Source organism: Carcharhinus amblyrhynchos, chromosome 30, assembly GCF_965287045.1.
Source record: "Carcharhinus amblyrhynchos chromosome 30, sCarAmb.v2.hapA, whole genome shotgun sequence".
Classification (NCBI taxonomy): Eukaryota; Metazoa; Chordata; class Chondrichthyes; order Carcharhiniformes; family Carcharhinidae; genus Carcharhinus; species Carcharhinus amblyrhynchos.
In genome coordinates this window covers 18,419,672-18,441,425 of record NC_137353.1, presented here as the reverse complement: position 1 = coordinate 18,441,425, position 21,754 = coordinate 18,419,672, and the positions used below count along the sequence as shown (strand labels likewise).

Here is a 21,754-nt window from a genome sequence, read left to right as displayed (position 1 = left end):
TATTGCAGAGTCGGGTTTGATTAGGTTGATTGACATGTAAAGTCATATGACTGAGTACAGCCAGGCTTTCACAGAGAACTCAAGGCAGTCTGTTTTTTGGGATCTTTAGAGAGGTCACTTTCTCTGTATCTCTTGCTCTGTTTGAAGTGAAACTAGAATCTGCCCAGAAATAAGATACTGAGATTCTGTTGTTTGGAGTGGAGTTTTTTCTGAAGGCTGCTGCTAATAATTAGAAGACAAGTACCTGTCTGGATCACTCTATAGAGGTGTGAAAAGGCCAGAAGTTGAGTAGCCACGTAAGCCTATTTGGTTTTCTGTGCTAACTGGTTCAAAATAAGGTAGTTTATGTCTATGTGGGGATATTGCTAATTGGGACACTAGAGCTAGCTAACTGTTAAGAATTATATTTTGTCATGTTTTAGTATCTTAATTGGTAAAGGTTATGCTAATTCTTTTTGTTATATTCTGACAGTGTTCTTAAATAAAGTTTGTTTTGATAAAAACTTTCTAGTGGGTCATTTGAATTACACCTCATGCGCACCCTAATGCCAAAATCTAATGTATATAAGTTAGGGTCTAGGCTAACTTCATAATACACTTTGGAGTTTCTGATCTGGTCCTTAACAACACAAATTGTGTAAATAATAGAGAGCCAGCTGCTGCAATTCCTACATGTAATGTAGATATGCAGTAATCAGTTCTGACTATGAACTGCTTTAAAGTGTGACTCCCTGGCAAGGATTTGACTTCTTGAAGTTTGTGTCTTATGTTTGAAGAAAGGTTTTTTCAGCTTCATACCCTGAAGGCTATGAGCTTGTTGTTCTGACACTAATTGATTCATGGAGTTGATGCAATGCATCAGCACTCAATAGGAGCCTTTGCTCTGTACTATGTTGTTCATCCAGTTTGCTCCATGCAGTATCTATTTGAGCCTGTGTTAGTCATGAACTGTGACCTGCCTGTGCCTTTTAATTGTAGGTGCAGCTTGAATCTGACACTGAGATGTTTAAAGAGGTTGGAGCTGATTTGTAGACAGGTGCTGCTGTCATGGGGGTCAGGTTTATGGAGAGAGGCCACCGAAAATGTTGGGAGAGTTTTGCAATGTGACTTGGGCAATTTATTTTCCACCAAGTATTTGTTGCTTGTAGGAAGCAGGGTAATAGAGCAAGAAGAAACATACAGGATGTTATCTCTCCTTGTAAGTGAGCTATTGCTACCTGAATTTTTTAACATAATTTTTTTGTTCAGTGCATTCAAAACAACCAGCAATCGCTTGACATCAAATGTTCAAATTTGGAATGTGTTTGATCACAGTCAGCAGGGTTTTGCCATATTTGACATTGACTGGCAAAAGCTGTTCAAAGCTATCCAATATGCTCAGCAACCTGCATTGAAAAATACAAGGAAATTTCTTCAGTTTTTTCATTTAGTACGAACAATAATTTCACTATACAATACATGCTTGAGAGCATCCATAAGACCCCCATTAGTTCTTAATTCATTTCAATCTCAGGGTCCATACTTGCCACTTCTCCATTCCCCAGATCTCAGTGTCCAAACTCTCTGGCCCACCTCCAGATGTCACAATCTAAACACCTCCCACTCTCTTCCCCATCCCAGCCTTGGTGTCTAAACATTCTCTCTTCCCCCTATTCTCAGGGTCTAAACTTACCCTCCACTCCTTTCTTCCCACAGCCTCCAGTCTCACGGTCTAAACTCTCCCCGCCTCTCTCCCTCTCCAGTCTTGACTCTCTTCCCCCTCTCTCCCTCCAATCTCCAAACTGCCCCCTGGGTTTGGGCCCCGCTGATGCCATTAAATTCCAGACCTTGCTGTTTCTTCAGGTCTCACCGATGCTCCAAGCATCACCGATGATGCTGAACTATAGGTTCTCTCAACCGCTCTTGAACCCCTTTGCTTCTTGTTGCTATGCTCCTTGCTGCACCTTCGCTGGCTTCAAAATTGCAGCCAGGCCTTCTGGCCCTCTTTTTCAGGCTTTAGAATCCCAATGTTAGTGTTACATAGGGGTGAAGCTGTGGGGAAAACAGTCCCTGAGTTTCCCAGAATCTTTAAAACTATTTAACCTCTTTGACCAAAGTTTTGGTTGTATGACCTAATACTGTCTTATGTTGGCTCACCCAACCAGAACAGTTCGACTTTTGAAAGTTTGTGGGAGGCAAGATCAGAAGAAAATTGCGCTAAGGAGTGGGGATTGCAGGGTAATGCTGGGGTGGGGGAGAAAATTGTACCCGGGAGGGAGTGAGGATGTGGGGAGAACCACTGTAATCTGGGAAAGACGGGGTGTGGGTGCAGCTAGGGAGCAGGTTTGTGCTGCATGAATTATAGGTTATGAAGAAAAACATAAAGATGTCTCAATAAAACAGCCTGCATCTTCTAAAGTTAGATCAGTTTGATGATGTTTGAAGCTAATTGAAATTCAGAAATATGGAAAATAACATGATCGTTTTTGGTGTCTGAATGATTGATTAAATAATGTTGCACATTGCAAATGTTTGAGCATTGTGATTTGGGACAATTGATGATATCAGTGTTAGTTACAGCACTTTGTAATATTAAATGGATGATTTTGAGTGAAATTGATAAATAATGGTTGAATGATTGCTTTAGAGCATAACATCAAATGAGTGCAAATGAATGTTGACCTTTATAGCGAGGGGGATAGAATATAAAAGTAGGGAGGTCTTGCTGCAACTGTACAGGGTACTGGTGAGGCCGTAGCTGGAGCACTGTGTGCAGTTTTGGTTGCTGCACTTGCAGAAGGATATATTGGCCTTGGAGGGAGTGCAGAGGAGGTTCACTAGGCTGATACTGGAGATGAGAGGGTTGGACTATGAAGAGAGACTAAATAGACTAGGTCTGTACTCGTTGGAGTTTAAAAGGATGATAGGTTTATAGAGACGTATAAGATAATGAAAGGAATGCTTCGGGTAGAGGTAGAGAGATTCTTCCCGCTTAGAAAGGATAGCAGGACTAGAGGGCACAGCCTCAAGATAAGGGGTAGGGGTACAGTTTAGATCAGAGTTGCGGAGGAACTTCTTCACTCAAAGGGTGGTGAATCTCTGGAATTCTCTGCCCATTGAAGTGGTGGAGGCTACCTCGCTAAATATATTTAAGTCATGGGTAGATAGGTTTTTGATAGACAGGGGAATTAAGGGTTATGGGGAGAAAGCGGGAAAGTGAAACTGATCCACTTCAGATCAGCCATGATCTTACTGAATGGCGGGGCAGGCTCGAAGGGCTAGATGGCTTACTCCTGCTCCTATTTCTTATGTTCTTATGAATGTTGTTGAGTGGAAATGATGTGAAACTTTTCAGTTAGGGGTAAATACTGGTGCTTGAACAAATAAAATCTTTTATGTTCATTTCCTAGGCTCCTATCTCCATGTTTCTGGGACTGTGAGGCTGAATAAGCATGCCATTCACAGGCCATCATTGTTGCTTTGTAAGTTGCAGCAAACAGATAGTATTTATTGTCAGTTGTTCTCTTCCTTGGGGCAAAGAAGACCTCACTCCCATTCTCCATCCTCTTCGGTCCTTGTTAAGATCATGTTTTTGGGAACTGCAGTGAGAACTTGTGCCCTAACACTGGCACCAACAAGGCCTTGAAACATATTGGGCCCAATTTCATCATCAAGTTGTGCCTGTTTTCGGGCGCGAATACTTGGTTAAGTCAGGCGTGAGGCAAAAAGCCTGATCTGTGCCCACTTCCGCGCAGGTTCCCCCTTTACCAAGGCCTGAAAATGGCCGCTATCGGGTCCACCCCCGAAACGGGCATGACAGCTATTTAAATGCATTTGCATGCGTTTAAATTGACTTAATGGGCTGCACACACAACCTTACCAGACTTCCCCCTTTACCACTGCGTTCACCCATCCAGATCTGGTGTGCAACAGAGATGCTCCATAAAAGTCTGATTTGGGTGCTCCAGTTAATGAGGAGGTAAATGCCGAGCATCCAATGGCACTCTGCTTGAGATCGGTGGGGTGGCGGGTGGGGGGAGAGGAAAAGGTGGGTCCAACAGCTCTCTGCTTGAGATCGATGGGGGAAGGTGGGTCCGACGGCTCTCTGCTTGAGATTGGTGGGGGAGGGAAGGGGGAGGTCTGCTGCTACTCTACCTGTGATCAGTGAGGGGGGAAGTGGGGTCCGCTGCCACTCTGCCTGTGATCAGTGAGGGGGAAGGGGGTGTCTGCTGCCACTCTGCCTGTGATCAGTGAGGGGGGAAGTGGGGTCCACTGCCACTCTGCTTGTGATCAGTGAGGGGGAAAGGGGTGTCTGCTGCGCTGTGCCCGAGATCAGTGAGGTGGAAGGGAGGGAGTCCGCTGCCATCTGCTTGAGATCAATGGAGGGGAAGGGGGGGTCCACTGCCAGTCTGCCTGAAATCAGTGACGCAGAAGGGGAGGGGTGTCCACTGCCACTCTGCCTGAGATTGGTGGAGGGGCGGGGTGGGGAGTGGTGCGGGGGTGCAGCCGTGATCGACCTGGGTGATGGGGGTTGGGGGGATAAGGGGGTCAATAGTGTTGTGAGGGTGGGCAATGTCCAAGGGGGCCAGGAGAAGGCATTATCCTGCCGGGGGATGTGGCAGAGGAACCACATTCTATCATTTTTTTTTCTGTGTGTGTGCAGTTGGAGGTGTCGATTGGGGCTGCAGGATTTCAGGCGCGTTAAGCCCTGCCCACAGGCTTCTGCAGCAATATTCGGAATCGCTGATATTTTTGCAGGCAGAGTGCATATGGGGGTGCCTGAGAATGGGTCTAAAAGTCAAATCTGAAATATTCCCAGCACTTAGAATCAAAATGGTAAAAAAGGGCTAAATGTAGGAATATTAGCGTAAGAATATTTTCTTTTAAAATTCTTAAAAATTCCTCTTTTCTACCACTGCTTCATAATCTAGGGTTCACATGATGTAATATCAAGGCCACAAATATAAGATAATCCCTAAGAAGTCCAACTGGGAATTCAGGAGAAATCTTTCTCCCCAGAGAAATTGATGCTCAGAAGAAGAAAGGAATAAAAGATATCCTGATGGGGTTAAGGTGGTGGCAGGAGGACTTGATGGGCAAAATGGCCTGTTTCTCTGCTGTTAGTATTTTGTAAGGCATAGTGTTTAATATCAATTTCCTACAAGGGAGGTGGAGAGATAAACATTCAGTTATTCAAGTGTAAGCAGTACAGTATGTGATGTTGAGGCTGATTGGTTATCACCATGGTGATTAGCTGCAATCAATTCCATAATGATGCAGCCTGCAATATCTTGGCATGTTGCAGATGTCCCTGTCAATGCTGGAAACCCTTGCTAATCATGAGGTTGTCTTCCACCTTCAAGGAGTCACTCAAATAAAAGGGACATACTGCAAGTGCTGGAAATCTGGAATAAAAAAAAGCTGGAAAAGCTCAACTGGTCTAGTAGGATCTGTGGAGAGTGAAAAAAAGCTAACATTTCAAGTTGTATGTCTGAAGAAGAGTCATACAGACTTCCAAAGACCTGGAATCACTCCTTGGACAAACAAGAGCACTTGGCTTTTGAGTCCGGATATTGTGATATTCTGCACTATGAGGAAAGCCAAGGCTTCTGAGATGGAGAAGTATGATATACTAAGCAATGCTCAGAGGGACCTTCTACAGTGACCAAATGAATAAATGAGAGGACTGCACATCTTATTTAAATGTTAACTGTTCCTGTTATAAACTTGAAATAAAAGTTGCATTGGAAAAAATGTTAAACATTTTAGATCAGGCCTTTTACTGATAAAAGGTCACAGTTTGTGACTGATCTGCTATGTTATTTCCAGCGTGTTCAGATTTGTGCCATTGTCATGCCTTATTTGAGGTTTCTCTGATGCTGCCGGCCATCTACTCCTTGATACTGGGTTTTTATTTGGCTGGGCCCAGCCTATTATCATAGTTATCTCAACTCTTTTTGTAGAAATGAAGCTATGCAAATCTTACGATTTCTTTCATGGATCACACTGTAGTAGTTTTATATTTAGGGGACTTCAAAAATGATATTGTAAATAAAACTTTGTATCATACTTTTCTTTGTCAGTTGCAGATAACAAGAAGGTTAAGAGAAAACATTTAGACCATGTATTTTTCTGGATCAACAACCACCGTTTTACAGAAGTACTGCAAAAAGTGGCACATATTGGTCTTTGTCCATCAAATAAGCTAGAAACAATGCCCAAATTGTATTTTCGTGCTTCAGTGAAATCATTGTTCTTCACAGATGCCAGAATATTATAGTCTTAAAGAGGTTGACTTATAATATTGGCCCAGAATGATAACTGATTGTAAAGAGTCAGTGATTTTTAGGATCGCTGACTCCAATCATAATTCTTCAATATTTCTCCTTTCCCTTGCCCACCCTTCACAGAAAGACAGCTGTGTACTGGTTTCAGGCTCCACGTAGTAAAAGATTGGGAGAGCTGTCTCTGAGCACACAGGATGAAAAGGACAGGGACACATAGGCAGGTGAGATTGGTATCCTGAGAGCGCAATGAAGCGAAATGGGCTTTTTAAGCAATTGTTGGTGTCTCCTTACTTTGACTGAAGTTTCACTTCACTGCTGGCCTCTCATGAATGAGTTTCTATAAATCCCTTACAGCTACTCTTGAAGCCTGCCCCCCAGGAACAAGCTGAATGTACAACAGAGGTATGGCTTCTGGTGGGGAAGAAGATACTGTTGGCAATGCTTAATGCTCAGCATCTTCACAAAAGGGAACACTAATAATCCATTCATTGCCCACTGGAGACAACTGCAGACTGTTGCAATTGTAAGTGTTTGAGCTGTAGGCAAGAGTTCAACGCGAGTGGATTGATTCTAATTGATTTTTTCTATAACAGTATAGTAACTTATATGCAATAATTACTGATTTACTGTTTGAGATTTTCCTAGCTTTTCCCTCCCTTCCTCAAAGTTTCTTTGGAAAGGAAATCTTCAGGAAGGGAAATGATTGGGTGAGGTGAGATCCATTCTAGCCCCGTGATGGCATATGCTGAAGCAAAGAAATACTTGGTATAATCCGTGACCTGCATCAGTTCAATGCTGTCCAGTGCTTAGTTTGTACAAGCACTTAACCCCAAGTAATTCATGTAAATACCAGCAGCCTCACTCTATACAGTGCGCCACAACCCCACACTGAGGGACAATTACACACACAATAGATTGCTGTATTATACACACAATAGATACAGTTTCCCAGGCGTAAAGCGACACAGCCCAGACAGAAGCTATTCAGCTCATGAGGCTGTGCTGGCTCTTTGAAAGAGCTATAAACTTAAATCCACTTTCCTGATCTTTCCTCAGGCCTTGTGAATTTTTCCCTTCAAGTACTTATCCTTGAATTTTATTATCAAATCTGCTTCTGCTACCTGTTGAAGCAGTGCATTACAGATCATCACAACTTGCAGTGGAAATTCTTTTTCCCATCTTGCCCCTGGTTAATTTTGCCAATTACTGTAAATCTTTGCCTTCTGGTTACCAGTCTAACTTGTGCCACTGGAAACACTTTCTCCTGTATTACTCAATCAAAACTCTTGAACCAGCTAGGACAAAAGGTTCCAGATTCCATCTCCATTTGGTGTTGAGTAAATTGATCTCAGCTGGACGATGCTAGGAATCCTACCACTGGCCTCAGCTGCCCTAGACTAGGAGAAAGTTTCCACTTCTGGTAACTGTCCACTGATTGCTGCTAGAAAGCCAACTTGTGCTGGCATCTGGTGTAGGGCAGGGTTAAGCTCAATTCTGATGTCAGTTACTCTTTTGACACTCAGTCAAGGTTCACATGAAGAACCACATTTAGGGAGGATAACCAGCACCCAGGAAATCAATCTCTCAGTGCTTTCAGGAGCGGTGGGGAGGACAAAACGAGGACAGAAAACACCCAAATGTCCTCTGAACCTCACCTGATGATGGGGCAAACCCCAAAAGCTAGTGGGTTTACTATCAAATAAAACTTGTTGGACTTTAACCTGGTGTTTTGAGACTTCTTACTGTGTTTACTCCAGTCCAACACCGGCATCTCCATATCATTACCGAGGGCAGCAGAAATGTTTTGCTGAGGGCAGGAGGAAGACAGGAGATGGTGCTGTCTGCATGTGGTAACTCTTGTACCTGCAATCTATTTTGCTTGTGTAATTGTCCCTCAGTGTGGAGGGCGGCGCACTGTATGAAGCTGTTGGGATTTACATGAATTACTTAGGGTTAAGTGAAATTGCTGTGATGCAATAAAATGTCAAATGATTTTTCATATTTAGACATGCTGTGTGTGCTATCTTCGTGCCACCATGGCACTGATCTGTATTTTGTGTGTTTTTGTTCCCAGTGGTTGCCTTGATGCATGGGCGTGGTTTGTTGGACGAAAGATTACCTGCCAGCAAGCTCTAGAAAGGAGGCACGTAGTGAGTTTGCGGAGTTACTTCCTGCAGTGGCGCACGATGTTACAGCTAAAACATGGAGAGAAAGTGCATCTTTTTCAATTGTGCTGCACACAAACATGTCAGCAAACTACAGGTTTGGATATTTAAAGAAATCACTTGCCCATTTGTAACACCATGCTAATGGTGTTGCACAGCTGCAAGTTTGTTCGTGCAATTTTAATGAGTTTTAAAAATTGTATAACCTGCATTGTTAAAGTGCCCTTCATCACCTTGGGATGTCCCAAACTGCTTTGCAGCCAATTTAGTATCATTGAAGTGTGGTCACTTGACTAATGTAGGACACAGCAAAACTCCACCAGCAGCAGTGCAATAATGAACAGATAATCTGTTTCAGAGATGTCTGCTGTGGAATACGTTTTGGCCAGGTACTGGGGAGAACACCCCAGGTCTTTGAATGGTCCAAGTGAACTTTAAATCCATCTGAGAAGGTAGACGGGGCCTCACTTTGACCTTTCACCCAAAAGACAGCACCTCTGATAGTGGGGCATTCTCTTTATATTCACCGAGAAGTTGGTTTCGATTGACTAACAGAAAGGGAAGAGTGAGGGTAAATGGTTGTTTTTCTGGTTGGCGATCAGTGACTAATGGTGTGCCTCAGGGATCAGTGTTGGAACTGCGATTGTTTATGATTTACATAGATGATTTGTAGTTGAGGACCAAGTGTAGTGTGTCAAAATCGCAGATGGCACTAAGATGAGTGGCAGAGCAAAATGTGCAGAGGACGCTGAAAGTCTGCAAAGGGATATAGATAGTCTAAGTGAGTGGGCAAAGGTCTGGCAGATGGAGTACAATGTTGATAAATGTGAGGTAATCCATTTTGGTAGGAATAGCAGCAAAATAGACTATTATTTAAAAAATTGCAACATGCTGCCGTGCAGGGGGACCTGGGTGTCCTTCTGCATGAATCACAAAAAATTGGTTTGCAGATGCATCAAGTAATTAAGAAAGCAAATGGAATTTTGTCCTTTATTGCTAGAGGGATAGAGTTTAAAAACGACGAGGTTATGTTGCAGCTGTGTAAGGTGCTGGTGAGGCCTACCTAGTGTACTGTGTACAGTTTTAGTCTCACTTGAGAAAGGATATACTAGCACCGGAAGGGGTACTAAGGAGATTTGCCAAGTTGATTCTGGAGTTGACAGAGTTGGGTTATGAAGAGAGACTGAGTAAACTGGGGCGATACTCTTCGAATTCAGAAGAATGAGGAAATCTTATAAGAACAGATAAGATTATGAAGAGAATAGATAAGGTAGAAGCAGGGATGTTGTTTCCACTGGCAGGTGAAGTTTGAACAAGGGGGCATGGCCTTAAAATAAGGGGGAGCAGATTTAGGACTGAATTGAAGAGGAACTTCTTTACACAAAGGGTTGTGAATCTGTGGAATTCCCTGCCCAGTGAAAGCAATTGAGGCTACCTCTTTAAATGTTTTGAAGGCAAGGATAGATAAATTTTTGAACAGTAAAAGAATTAAGGATATGGTGAGCAGACGTAAGTGGAGCTGAGTCCACAAAAAGATCAGCCATGATCTTATTGAATGGAGGAGCAGGCTCGAGGGGCCAGATGGTCTACTCCTGCTCCTAGTTATGTGTGCTCAGGACTTTGGAGTTTCTTGTTTCCTCGATGAACCCATAAAAGGTCTTCTTTCCTCCTGGAATTGGTGTTTTAAGTTACTGATGGCTGCCCATTAATGTGACAGCAATTTGAATGTTCATCGTTAATGTAGTGAAAGACCCATGTATGAGCAGAATTTTTTTTAGAAACGGGAACAAGTCTTTCTCTTTTTGATGGATTGACTTAATGCCACCACGTTTTCACCTATTGTCAGTACGTTACTGCCGCAGAGGATAACATAGTCAAGGAAAACCAGCTGTCGCTACTAATTTGCTAATTTTAATTTGCATATATTTGCATCAAACCAAATTGGGGGGGCAAGTGTATGTAAAATGGCAAAAAATAAAAGATCATGTTCATGAACTTGCAGAATGGGCATGTCATTGGCAAATTATTTTCAAAATAGATAAGCATGAGGTGGCGCATTTTCATACAAGGAATAAGGAAGCCACAGACTTTTCTGGAATTCCTGGGAAATGGTGTAAATAGGGTGAAGGATGAAAGAGATCAAGGACTACACATAGATACACATCATTAAAAGTAGCAATACAGGTTTATAAGGCTTTAAAATGCAAACCAAAAGCTTCATTTCTAGAGGAATAGAATTGAAAAGCAGAGGTTATGTTAAACATGTATGACTTTGATTAGAGCATACTTAAAATAATGTGCATAATCCTGGTTGCCATACTCTAAATAGACACAAAGGAACAGCTGTCATTGGTTATCTAGAAAGGAGAAGGGCAAGGAATATCCTGATGTGGAGATGCCGGCGTTGGACTGGGGTAAACACAGTAAGAAATCTCACAACACCAGGTTAAAGTCCAACAGGTTTACTTGATAGTAAGCGCCACAAGCTTCCGGAACGCTGTTCCTTCAGGTGAGTGGAGAGTTCTGTTCAGAAACAGGGCATATAAAGGCACACACAGTTTATAGAATACTGATTAGAATGCGAGTCTTTACAGCTAATCTGCTATTCAAGTCTTAAAGGTGCAGACAATGTGAGTGGAGATAGCATTAAACATAGGTTAAAGAGATGTGTATTGTCTCCAGACAGGACAATAAGTGAGATGTTGCAAGTTCAGGCAAGTCATGGGGGTTACAGATAGTGTGACATGAACCCAAGGTCCTGGTTGAGGCCGTCCTCGTGTATGCGGAACTTGGCTATCAGTTTCTGCTCAGCGACTCTGCGCTGTCGTGTGTCGTGAAGGCCACCTTGGAGAACGTTTGCCTGAAGATCAGAGACTGAATGCCTGTGACCGCTGAAGTGTTCGCCAACAGGAAGGGAACAGTCTTGCCTGGTGATTGTCGAGGGGTGTTCATTCATCTGTTGTTGTAGCGTCTGTATGGTCTCCCCAGTGTACCATGCTTGGGAACATCCTTTCCTGCAGCGTATTAGGTAGACAGTGTTGGCTGAGTTGCAAGAGTATGTGCCGTGTACCTGGTGGATGGTGTTCTCACATGAGATGATGTCATCCATGTCGATGATCTGGCATGTCTTGCAGAGGTTGCTGTGGCAGGGTTGTGTGGTGTTGTGGTCACTGTTCTCCTGAAGGCTGGGTAGTTTGCTGCGGACAATGGTCTGTTTGAGGTTGTGCGGTTATTTGAAGGCAAGAAGTGGGGGTGTGGGGTTGGCCCTGGCGAGATATTCGTCTTCATCAATGATATGTTGAAGACTCCGGAATAGATGTGGTAGCTTCTCCACTCTGGGGAAGTACTGGACAACGAAGGGTACTCTGTGCACTGTGTCCCGTGTTTGTCTTCTGAGGAGGTTGATGCGGTTTTTCGCTGTGGCACATCGGAACTGTTGATCAATGAGTCGAGCGCCATATCCTGTTCTTATGAGGGCATTTTTCAGTGTCTGGAGGTGTCAGTTGCGATCGTCCTCATGTGAGCAGATCCTGTGTATACGGAGGGCTTGTCCTCAGGGGATGGCTTCTTTAATGTGTTTAGGATGGAAGTTGGAGAAGTGGAGCATCGTGAGGTTATCTGTGGGCTTGCGGTACAGTGAGGTGCTGAGGTGACCGTCCTTGATGGAGATGTGTGTGTCCAAGAATGCAACCGATTGCGGAGAATAGTCCATGGTGAGTCTGATGGTGGGATGGACCTTGTTGATGTCATCATATAGTTGTTTCAGTGATTGTTCACCATGAGTCCAAGGAAGAAAATGTCATCGATGTGTCTAGTGTATAGCATCAGTTGAAGGCCCTGTGCGGTGAAGAAGTCTTGTTTGAGCCTGTGCATGAAGATGTTGGCATATTGAGGTGCGAATTTGGTCCCCATGGCTGTTCTGTGTGTCTGAATGAAGAACTGGTTGTTGAAGGTGAAGACATTGTGGTCCAGGATGAAGCGGATGAGTTGTAATCCTGAAACCCATTGTACAAAGAACCCCCAGCTTTTGTCGTGACACTTCGGACTTCCTACAGAAACTCAGCACGGGTGGAGCAGTTGAACCAGGGGACTGCTCATCACAATGGATGTCTTGGCGCTCTACACCAGCATCCCCCACAACGATGGCATTGCTGCAACTGTCTCAGTACTCAACGCCGACAACTGCCAGTTTCCAGATGCAATTGTGCCACTCATCTGCTTCATTGTGGTTTACATGATCACATGATTCTAATTTTATTTACTAACCTCCTATGTGGACCTTATCAAAAACCTTCAGAAAATCCAAAAATGCCACATTCACTAATTCTCCTTTATCAATGCTACAAGTAATTTCCTCAAAAAACTCCAACAAGTTTATCAAACATGATTTCCTATCCATAAATCCCTGTTTACTCTGCCCAATTTACCATTCTTTTCTAAATGTCCAGCGATCACGCCTTTATAATGATTTCTAACATTTCCCCTATGACTAATGTCAAATCAATAGGTCTGTAGTTTTTCATTCTCCCTCTTCTTAAATAATGAGGTTGCATTTGCTATTTTCCAGTCTGCAGGAAACTTTCCAGAATCTTAGATTGTTGCTTAATTTTGCAAATGCACTTCTGGCTTGTCACTGTGCTTCCTAGATAGTTGAAGTGATTGAAGTGTTCTAACTTGCTTCCAATAACTTTGGATTTCCTTTTTCCTTGTCACTGCCACACTGCATGTTTTCTTGCAGTTGAATATAAGCCACTTGGCAACCGTATTGATTAATTTTTGCAAGTCTTCTTCATTTGTTGTTATTATTACAGTTTCCACCTTAAGGATGTTGTAGATGACACATTCTCCTACCTTTATACCATTCATCTCTTCTGAGAATGCACTCGCTGTATGGGGAGAAACAGTTCATTATAAGATAGTTAATAACAAATAGGATATGCAGATGATACAATCTCAGGAGAAGGCAACAAATGACTCCTCTACCACTCCAGGTCTAACTATAGCAGGGTTTTTTTGTGAACTTACAGAGGGCATGCTTTGCCAATATTGCAGGAGTCCACAGTGTACAATTCAAGGTTGCAAAGAATTAGTCAGACAGGTTTCCTTTGGTTAAACAAAGAATAAGGTAAGCTTATTGAAAGTATTACCCATTTGAAAAAAAATTAAATAATTTCGTAGCCACCATATGTCGCACTGAATCCCTGGGCCTCCCCACACACACACATATGCATGTACGCATACGTGGCAGAACAAAAGGATAGCCTTATGGATTTTTTTCAGTTCATGAAGAAGATAAAATAAAGGGGTATACTGTTAGCTGTTCTTTGGTTGGTCTTGATGCAATTATTCCACATTGCAGCTGTTTTGTTCAGATATCTTCCTAGGTATAGTTGTATGGAGCAGAGTTCTATGTTTCAATACCAAAAAATTTTGGTTTGTAGTATATTTCTTCTCTCAGGATGGTTACTTTGCAATTCCAACACCTTACCTTTGAGAGAGAGAGAAAGAGAGAGAGTAAACAGCTTTTTTTGTACCCTATTTCAGTCCAGCATTCTAATCTCTGATCTTTTACTGCTTGGTAACAATCTCCTAAAACACCTCACTGGCTGCATGTTCTGGGGAAATTCTTTTACTCAATGCATGCTACAGTCATTGTTTTTAGAGTAGGCATTTTGATGTCTCATTTCAGAAACTTATGAGAAGTTTCAGGATGATGTAAAGCCAACAGGAGATGATGTTGTTCACGCTCCCTCAGGGTTGAATGTCGGTCTTGTTCCACTTGGTGGATTGCAGACTTGTATATTTTAGCCATCTGGAAGTTCTCCATTGCCTTAAGAAGATTTCAGTTTATTTTTAAAATCCATCCAGGAAAGTTAGAAATAGTATTTTCAAAAAAAATTGTAACATTGGGAGAAGCTTCTTTTTCCAGAGTGGTTAGAATATGTAATTTGTTACTATTTGGGTAGTTGGGGGCAAATGGCTTTAATGTTATAATGACTCAGGAAGCCCAACTGGAAAGGAATATAGTTTATTACAGAATGCAAAGTAAATCCAGACCGTGGTGTACACACACTAGTCCCCACTTGGGACAGGCTCAGTCCTGGGCCTGCCTTATAAAAGACTCAGGTAATGAGTTCCAACTGGAAGGCCACTGCCTGTTACCAGAGGAACTCGTACTTAATGAGCCTCACAGGGAGATCAATCAGTGATTCCCCATGGACCTTGTGGGTGTTATCACAGATGCATTCAAGGAGAAGCTAGATAGGTACATGACAGAGAGAGGAATAGATGTGCAGAAATAATTAGGTAGTAGAGGCTCATGTGGAACATAATCACTAGTACATACCATATGGGCCAAAGGTCCTGTTTCTGTGTGCTAAATTCTATGTAATTTAATTAGCAAACCTTGAATATATTCAGCATGGATCTCATTCTGTTCACTGTGCACACTCTGTTTGGTTTCAGTCAACATTATAAGCCCAGAATATTCAAGTAACTGTTTTTAGCAGCATGTAGTTCTGGACCTGTTGCTCTGACCTGAATCTGCAATGAATCTAACAATTGAATGTAAATTAATTATGAAGTGTTGAATCTAACAGCCTTTCCAACACACTTACCTAGTTCACTGATACCCTCTGGTGATTAGCACCATATACTGCAGTGATTCAGTGATGGTTGTGAGCCTGGATTTTCAGATGATTTAGAATGGATGGTCTGACAATCACACTGTATTTCAGGCAATAAAAGGAAGGCATGAGCTCGGCAACTTTGCCCCTTTAGCTGAAGTAATGTGATTTCTTAGAAAATGCTTGCTTGTTAACAGTTCAAGATGAACTTGTGACTCTTTTAAAAAAAAATCCAGGCCAGCTTCTAGTGTCCACATAATGCAATGTCCTTCCAAATTTTAAAAAAATATATAGTTCTTGAAGATATGGCTCTATCACAAAAGTTTGAAGAAAAGCAGGGGAGTTATCTCAAATGTCTTAACCAATATTTTACTTCTTAGTCAATACCATAAAATTAGATTATTTAGTCATTATTACATGGCTGTTTCTGGAAGCTTATTGTGCACAAATTAACTGCTGCATTTCTTACATTACAAAAGTACATTGCTGACTTTATTCAGGCAGTGACTTATGGTGCTGCAAGGATTAATGCTGTGGCTTCAGCTAGTTACAACCTATATGACTGACCTGGATGAAGTGACAAAGATGTACCTAGTTTGCTGATGATTCAAAGCCAGGGGGAAATGTAAGCTGTGAGGAGGACACAGAGATTGCAAAGAGAGGCAGGTCAAGTAAATGGCTAACACGGTGGCAGATGGAGTATAATGTGGGTAAATGTAAGGTTATTTACTTTAGTCTGTAAGGTTATTTACTTTAGTAATAAGAATAGAAAAGTAAAATATTTTACAAGGCATGAAACCTGTAAATGTCGATTTTTCAGAGAAATTTGGGTGTGCTTGAACAAGGAACACCATAAGTTAAGATGCTGATATGGAATGTTAACCTTTATTTCAGGGGAATTGGAGTATAAGAATAAAGAGTATTGTTACAATTGTACACGGATTTAGAGAACTTTGTGCAGTTTTGATCTCCCTGTCTAAGGAAGGACATATTTACCTTGGAGGCCATAAATCATAGGTAGAATCCTGACAGTGCAGAAGAAGGCTATTTGGCCCATCGAGTCTGCATTGACTACAATTCGTGTAACCCCACATACTTACCCTGCTAATCCCCCTAACACTAATGTCACTTTAGCATGACCAATCAACCTAACCCGCACATCTTTGGACATGGAGTTTGTGCATTCTCTCTGTGTGGGTTTCCTCCGGGTTCTCCGATTTCCTCCCACAGTCCAAAGATGTGCAAGCTAGGTTGATTGCCATTCTAAATTGCCCCGTAGTGTCCGGGGATGCATAGGTTAGAGGGCTCAGTGTGTAAATATGTAGAGATATGGGTATAGGGCCTGGGTGGGTTTGTAGTTGGTACAGACTTGATGGGCTGAATGGCCTCTTTCTGCACTGTAGGATTCTATGATTCTATGAGAGGTAATCTCATTGAAACATATAGGATTCAGAAGGGCCTTTACAGGGTAGACATGGAGGTTGTTACCTGTGTCTGCAGAATTTAGAACACAGTCTGAGAATAAGGGGATTGATCAGTTAGGACTGATATGAAGAGAAATCTCTTCACTCAAAAAGCTGTGAATTTTTAGAATTCTCTACTCCAGAATTATGAATGCTTCATCATTGAATATATTTAAGCTGAGACAAACACATTTTTGTTCACTCAGAGAATCAAAGGATATGGGAGCAGATGGGAAAACAGAACTGAGGCAGAATATCAGTGCTGCTCGTGGGGCAGACTTGAGGGGCCTTATGGGTGACTCCTGCTTCTATTTTATATGTTTTTAGAAATACTTTTATGTCAGCTATCCAATTAACCTCACTACCCAATCCTATCCCATAGCTATGCATTTTTTTCCTTTTTAAGTATTTATGTAATTAATTCCCTTATGAAAGTTATTATTGAATCCAATTTTACCAACTTTCAGATGGCGCGTTCCAGATCATAACAGCTCATAACTATTCTCCTCTGGAGTGTGCCTATTTACAGAAGCCTTAGAACCTGTCCTTTTGATAATTGTTGACTTATGTTGTGTGACCATGTGCAGAATGTGGGATGATTGTAATTTGATTTGTACCCAGTTGGAGGTTGGAAGAATTGGTGGTTGAGTTGCTGGATATAAGAGATGCAATTTGCTGGAGTAGCAGTGACCTGCATTGTTGATAATTGAATTGCTGGACTTGCCTAGGGCTGCTTTGTTTGAATTTTGCTTTGCTGCCTGGAAGTTGGCACAGACTGTATTTTAAAGAAGGGCATACTGCACTGAGGAACAATCTAAGCTCCCTACAGTGGAGCTCCTGACAGTGGAGAGCAAAGGGAGGCTTTCCTTCTCCCAACTTACTCCTTCATCACACCACTGCTTATCTTCCCCCTCGTCCTCTTCCTACAGCCCACCCTTTCTTCCCTCCCTTACCCTTTCACCTCCTCCTTCCATCCCCCCAACTCCTGACATGTCAAAACAAAGGAACTGACCTCACAAATGTAAATTCAGGGTCTTTGTTCTTTCATTCAAATTGGTCAATGTGTCTCTGTTTAGCTGTTGGCGGTTGGAGGCCTGGGAAGGATGATGTGTTTATCCAGGATGGAGTAAGTGAGACTTGTGTCGAAGTGAAGAGTGTCCAGGTATCATGGCAAGAACCCCGATCACTGGACGATATCTGCCCTGACAAGAAGCTCCAGGATTGGAGAAAGGAGACTTGCAACCTGCAGCTGACTAGGTATGATCTGGAGTGATGGGATGGAGATTAGGTGATGGTATGACCGAGGATGTGTTTGCATGTGGAGGGACTTCGGTTTCGACATGGAGAGAGAGCAGATGAGTTTAAGAATGCTGTAGAGGCTAAGTTTGGAAGTGCATAGAATGAATTGGTTTCTAGGCATTTCCATGCATTTATGACACTGAATTGATGACCTTGCATTCCACGAGTTTTGCAGGATACCAACATGGAGCCAGTTACAGGATACTCCACAATTCTGGCCTCAGGAATCCTCCCAACCCCATCTGTGGGGATTTAGCAAACACCTGGCTCAGCAGGACAGTACTGTCACATTATTGGATACAGAAGAATTGTCTGACGATAACTTCCCGAAACAGGTAGATAGAATAAATGTGCCTAAGACTCCCAGTTGTGATGTTTTCTTAATAGATTGAGCAAGTAACATCCACGCAATAAAGTTTGAGGCTAGGAAGCTTATCATTTCTTTCACATTCTGAAACTGTTGGTGTTTTTGTGAATAGTTGAAATATAAGTTATCCTGATGCACCAGAGTATTCAGAAATAAAACAATCATCTAAATATTCAATATGGGCAGACATATCAATCCTCACACTCAACATGTAGTGCTTGCCATATTGGATCGGGCTCCTCCATAGGCATCCATTGCTGCAAATGTCAAAATGGATATTTAAGTACAGACTGGTGAAACCCCTCGACTCGGCGCATCTGTCGTAATCGGGCAACCCAGCATAGCAGATGTTGTTGAAGCAGGTGCTTCTCCACATTGCGCTGAAGCCATTTTCCTGCTCGCTCTAGGTCAGCTCTGTTCACTGGCACTGGTTAGAGTAGCCTTTTATGATACTGAGCTGTCCAGTACCTGACTCTGTGTTGGACAATGTTGCCCAGGAACTCATCATGCTGACAGGGAGGACCTTTCAGCAGTGCTATTGAAATGGCTCTTCAAATTCCCTCACTCCACTTGGTCCATTGCCACTGTGCCCTCTCTGCGAAAGAGCGCCCCTATTGGCCCCATTCCTAACCCTTTTGCAATTTCTTTTACTTTTCTGAAAGTGACTCTCGAATTACACTGTAGCACAATCTAAATCTTGCTGTAACTAATATACTGCTCTATGCATTGAAGGCATCTTAGTTTTCTTGCTGGATATGAGCTCTTTCATTAGAATATAAGAACTTTTTCATAAGTTTTAACTTTTATACATTTTTATTCATTCATGAGATATGGGTGTCACTGGCTAGGCCAGCATTTATTGTACATCCTTAGTTGCTCTTGAGAAGGTGACGGTGCACTGCTTTCTCGAACCACTGCAGTCCATGTGGCGTAGATATAGCCACAGCACTGTTAGGGAGGGAGTTCCAGGTTTTTTAACCCAGCAACAGTGAAGAAATGACAATATATTTCCAAGCCTTTCATTGATGTTCAGTTCAGACTTGTGAAATAAAATGGAAATCCAAACACACATGGCGTAACTGATTATTTGTGATATTTTGTAGGGAACTGTGCTGCGACAACACAGGTTACATGAAACCATCCCAGTCAATAGAGCTGACCTAGAGAGAGCAGGAAAATGGCTTCAGCGCAATGTGGAGAAGCACCTGCTTGAACAATATCTGCTATGCTGGGTTGCCCGATTACGACAGATGCGCCGAGTTGACGGGTTTCACCAACGGTGTCTGCTTGCAAGGTACACGAGAGTTCGTTTTGATGTTCTGCTATCTTTGGCTGCCCACTTCTTTCCTGTTGGTATATATTTTGTTTCCTCTTATCCTCATCATCTCTCCTGAAGGAACTCTCGCTAGAGTATGAGTTCCACAAACACCAGCTGCTTTCCAACATTTGAAAATTCATTCTTTGTGTGGACTTGGATTATGAATTTTGGGAACAATTCAACTATAATAGGTATCACAATTGAGTCTAGTTGTTCCCATGCATGGGTGACAGCTGCTGGACAATGATCAGAAGGGAGAACCTGGCCTGTCTTTGTATTTTTCTTCCATTCCTATTGCCAATCCAGGGAGAGTGAGGCTAATTTTAGTGTCGCAGAGCTACTACATCTAAAAGCAGCTCATGACACAGACTGTGTATAGACTGTGGGAGCTAGCTTGGGTCCACACGAGCATTGTCTGTACCCATGTAGGTTAGGGATGCTATTTGTTGTATCACATTTCCCCTTAGTGTTTGGTGCTGTCAGGTCTTGTGGAAGTGCTTAGCCAAGGATTGTAGCCAATTCCGGCTTCACCAGGGTTGTGAAGCCACAGCCTCCAGTTTCCTGTTCATCCATGTTCCACACAGGGATCAACCTGGAATGGTTCCAACTGACTTTACCCCTTGCTTAGCGTCAATAGTTGCGTAAATTGGAGACAATATGTTAAATGAAACATTGAACTATGAAGCTTGGAAATAGAGAAACAATACAAAAATTGATAAAAATGAATAATTGTAACATTTCTCCAAACCAGCCTTCCTGTTTCAACTCTCTGAATCCATGACCTCCACTACCTAGAAGGACAAAGACAGCAGATTCAAGGGAACACCACCATCTGCAAGTTCCCCACCAAGTCACACATCTTGGAAATATATTGCCATTCCTTCACTGTTGCTGGGTCAAAAAACCTGGAACTCCCTCCCTAACTGTCCTGTGGCCTTCTTGAACCACATGGACTGCAGTGGTTCAAGAAGGCAGCTTATCGCCACCTTCTCAAAGGCAAATAAGGATGTGCAATAAATGCTGGCCTAATTAGCGACACCTACATCTCATGAATGAATTAAAAAGAATGTATAAAAGTTAAAATTTATAGAAAAGTTCTTACCTTGCTGTTAAGTTCCCTTATTGCCTCTCTCTGCATTTCCTTATGAAGCTTCCCCTCTTACAGTCCAGTACACACCGTTCATAGTGCATATTTCCTTCACTTCAGTATGGAAGGCTGTTGAGTTACTGAACAAAATACCATTCTTTAGAACCCATGACAAGTTCCTCTGTAAAAAGTCTGACAACACCAGGTTTTAGTCCAACCGATTTATTTGATAGTAAACCCACAAGCTTTCGAGGGGACTCCCTCTTCGTCAGGTGAATGGAGAGTTCTCTCCAGACTTTTTACTGTGTTTACCCCAGTCCAACGCCGGCACATCCACATCAAGTTCCTCTGTGTCAGCCATGACTCAATAGTTAGCTGTCTTGCCTATGAGTTAGAAGTTTGTGGGTTCAAGTTCCATTCCAGAGGTCTGCGTTCAGTAATGTAGGCTGACACTCCAGTGTAGTACTGCTATCCCACCCACTGCCCAGACCAATTGGGTCCCCCTCCCTGATTGCAACTGCAGAGTATAGTAACAGGTGCTGTCTTTTTCGAAGTGGCATTAAACTGACGCCCTGTCTGCTCTGTCAGGTGGATGTGAAAGATCCAATGATACTTGAGGCAAGGTCTTCCTAGAACCATAACCAATATTTATCCCTCAATCAGTCACAGAGAATAGACTAATAAGTCATTATCACATAGCTGTTTGTAGGAATTTGATGTGGGCACATTGGCTGCTGCATTTCCCACATTATAACAATGACTACACTTCAAAAGTATTTTACTGCCTGTTAACTACTTGGGACATCCTGAGGACATGAAAGGTGCAATATAAGTGCATGTTTGTTTTTCTTTTCTGTCTTGCTTCTTTCCTTGCTTTCAAAGTGATTATTATGGATAGAAGAACAGAATGGGAAGAGGGAATCAGAGTGTGAAATGGAGGATAAACACTGACATGGATCATTTGGGCTAAATGGTTCAATGTATTTCTGTGGAGGATGGTGAATGTGTGATACAGAAAGAATTAGAGAGCTATTTGCAGGAGGAGTGATTGAGAAATGGTCTATTAGTGTTTGAGGTCAGTAGGTCGATTGCAGCATCATGTTTTTTCTGTGTTATAATTTTGCCTTTAATGTGATGCTCTTTGGGACATTTTCCTATATGTG

General features: G+C 42.4%; 1 protein-coding gene across 2 annotated transcripts in view; it reads left to right on the top strand.

The window, feature by feature from the left end:
- LOC145360197 (uncharacterized) overlaps positions 1-21,754 on the top strand; it is a 67,867-nt gene that overhangs the window by 31,653 nt on the left and 14,460 nt on the right. The window contains exons 8-11 of one of the 2 annotated variants that reach the window (XM_080215230.1): positions 8,341-8,528; positions 17,597-17,777; positions 17,995-18,154; positions 19,290-19,480. In XM_080215230.1, the coding sequence (XP_080071356.1) occupies positions 8,341-8,528; positions 17,597-17,777; positions 17,995-18,154; positions 19,290-19,480 (720 nt within the window). The remainder of the gene's footprint in view (positions 1-8,340; positions 8,529-17,596; positions 17,778-17,994; positions 18,155-19,289; positions 19,481-21,754) is intronic. The other variant, XM_080215231.1, reaches the window with a different exon arrangement.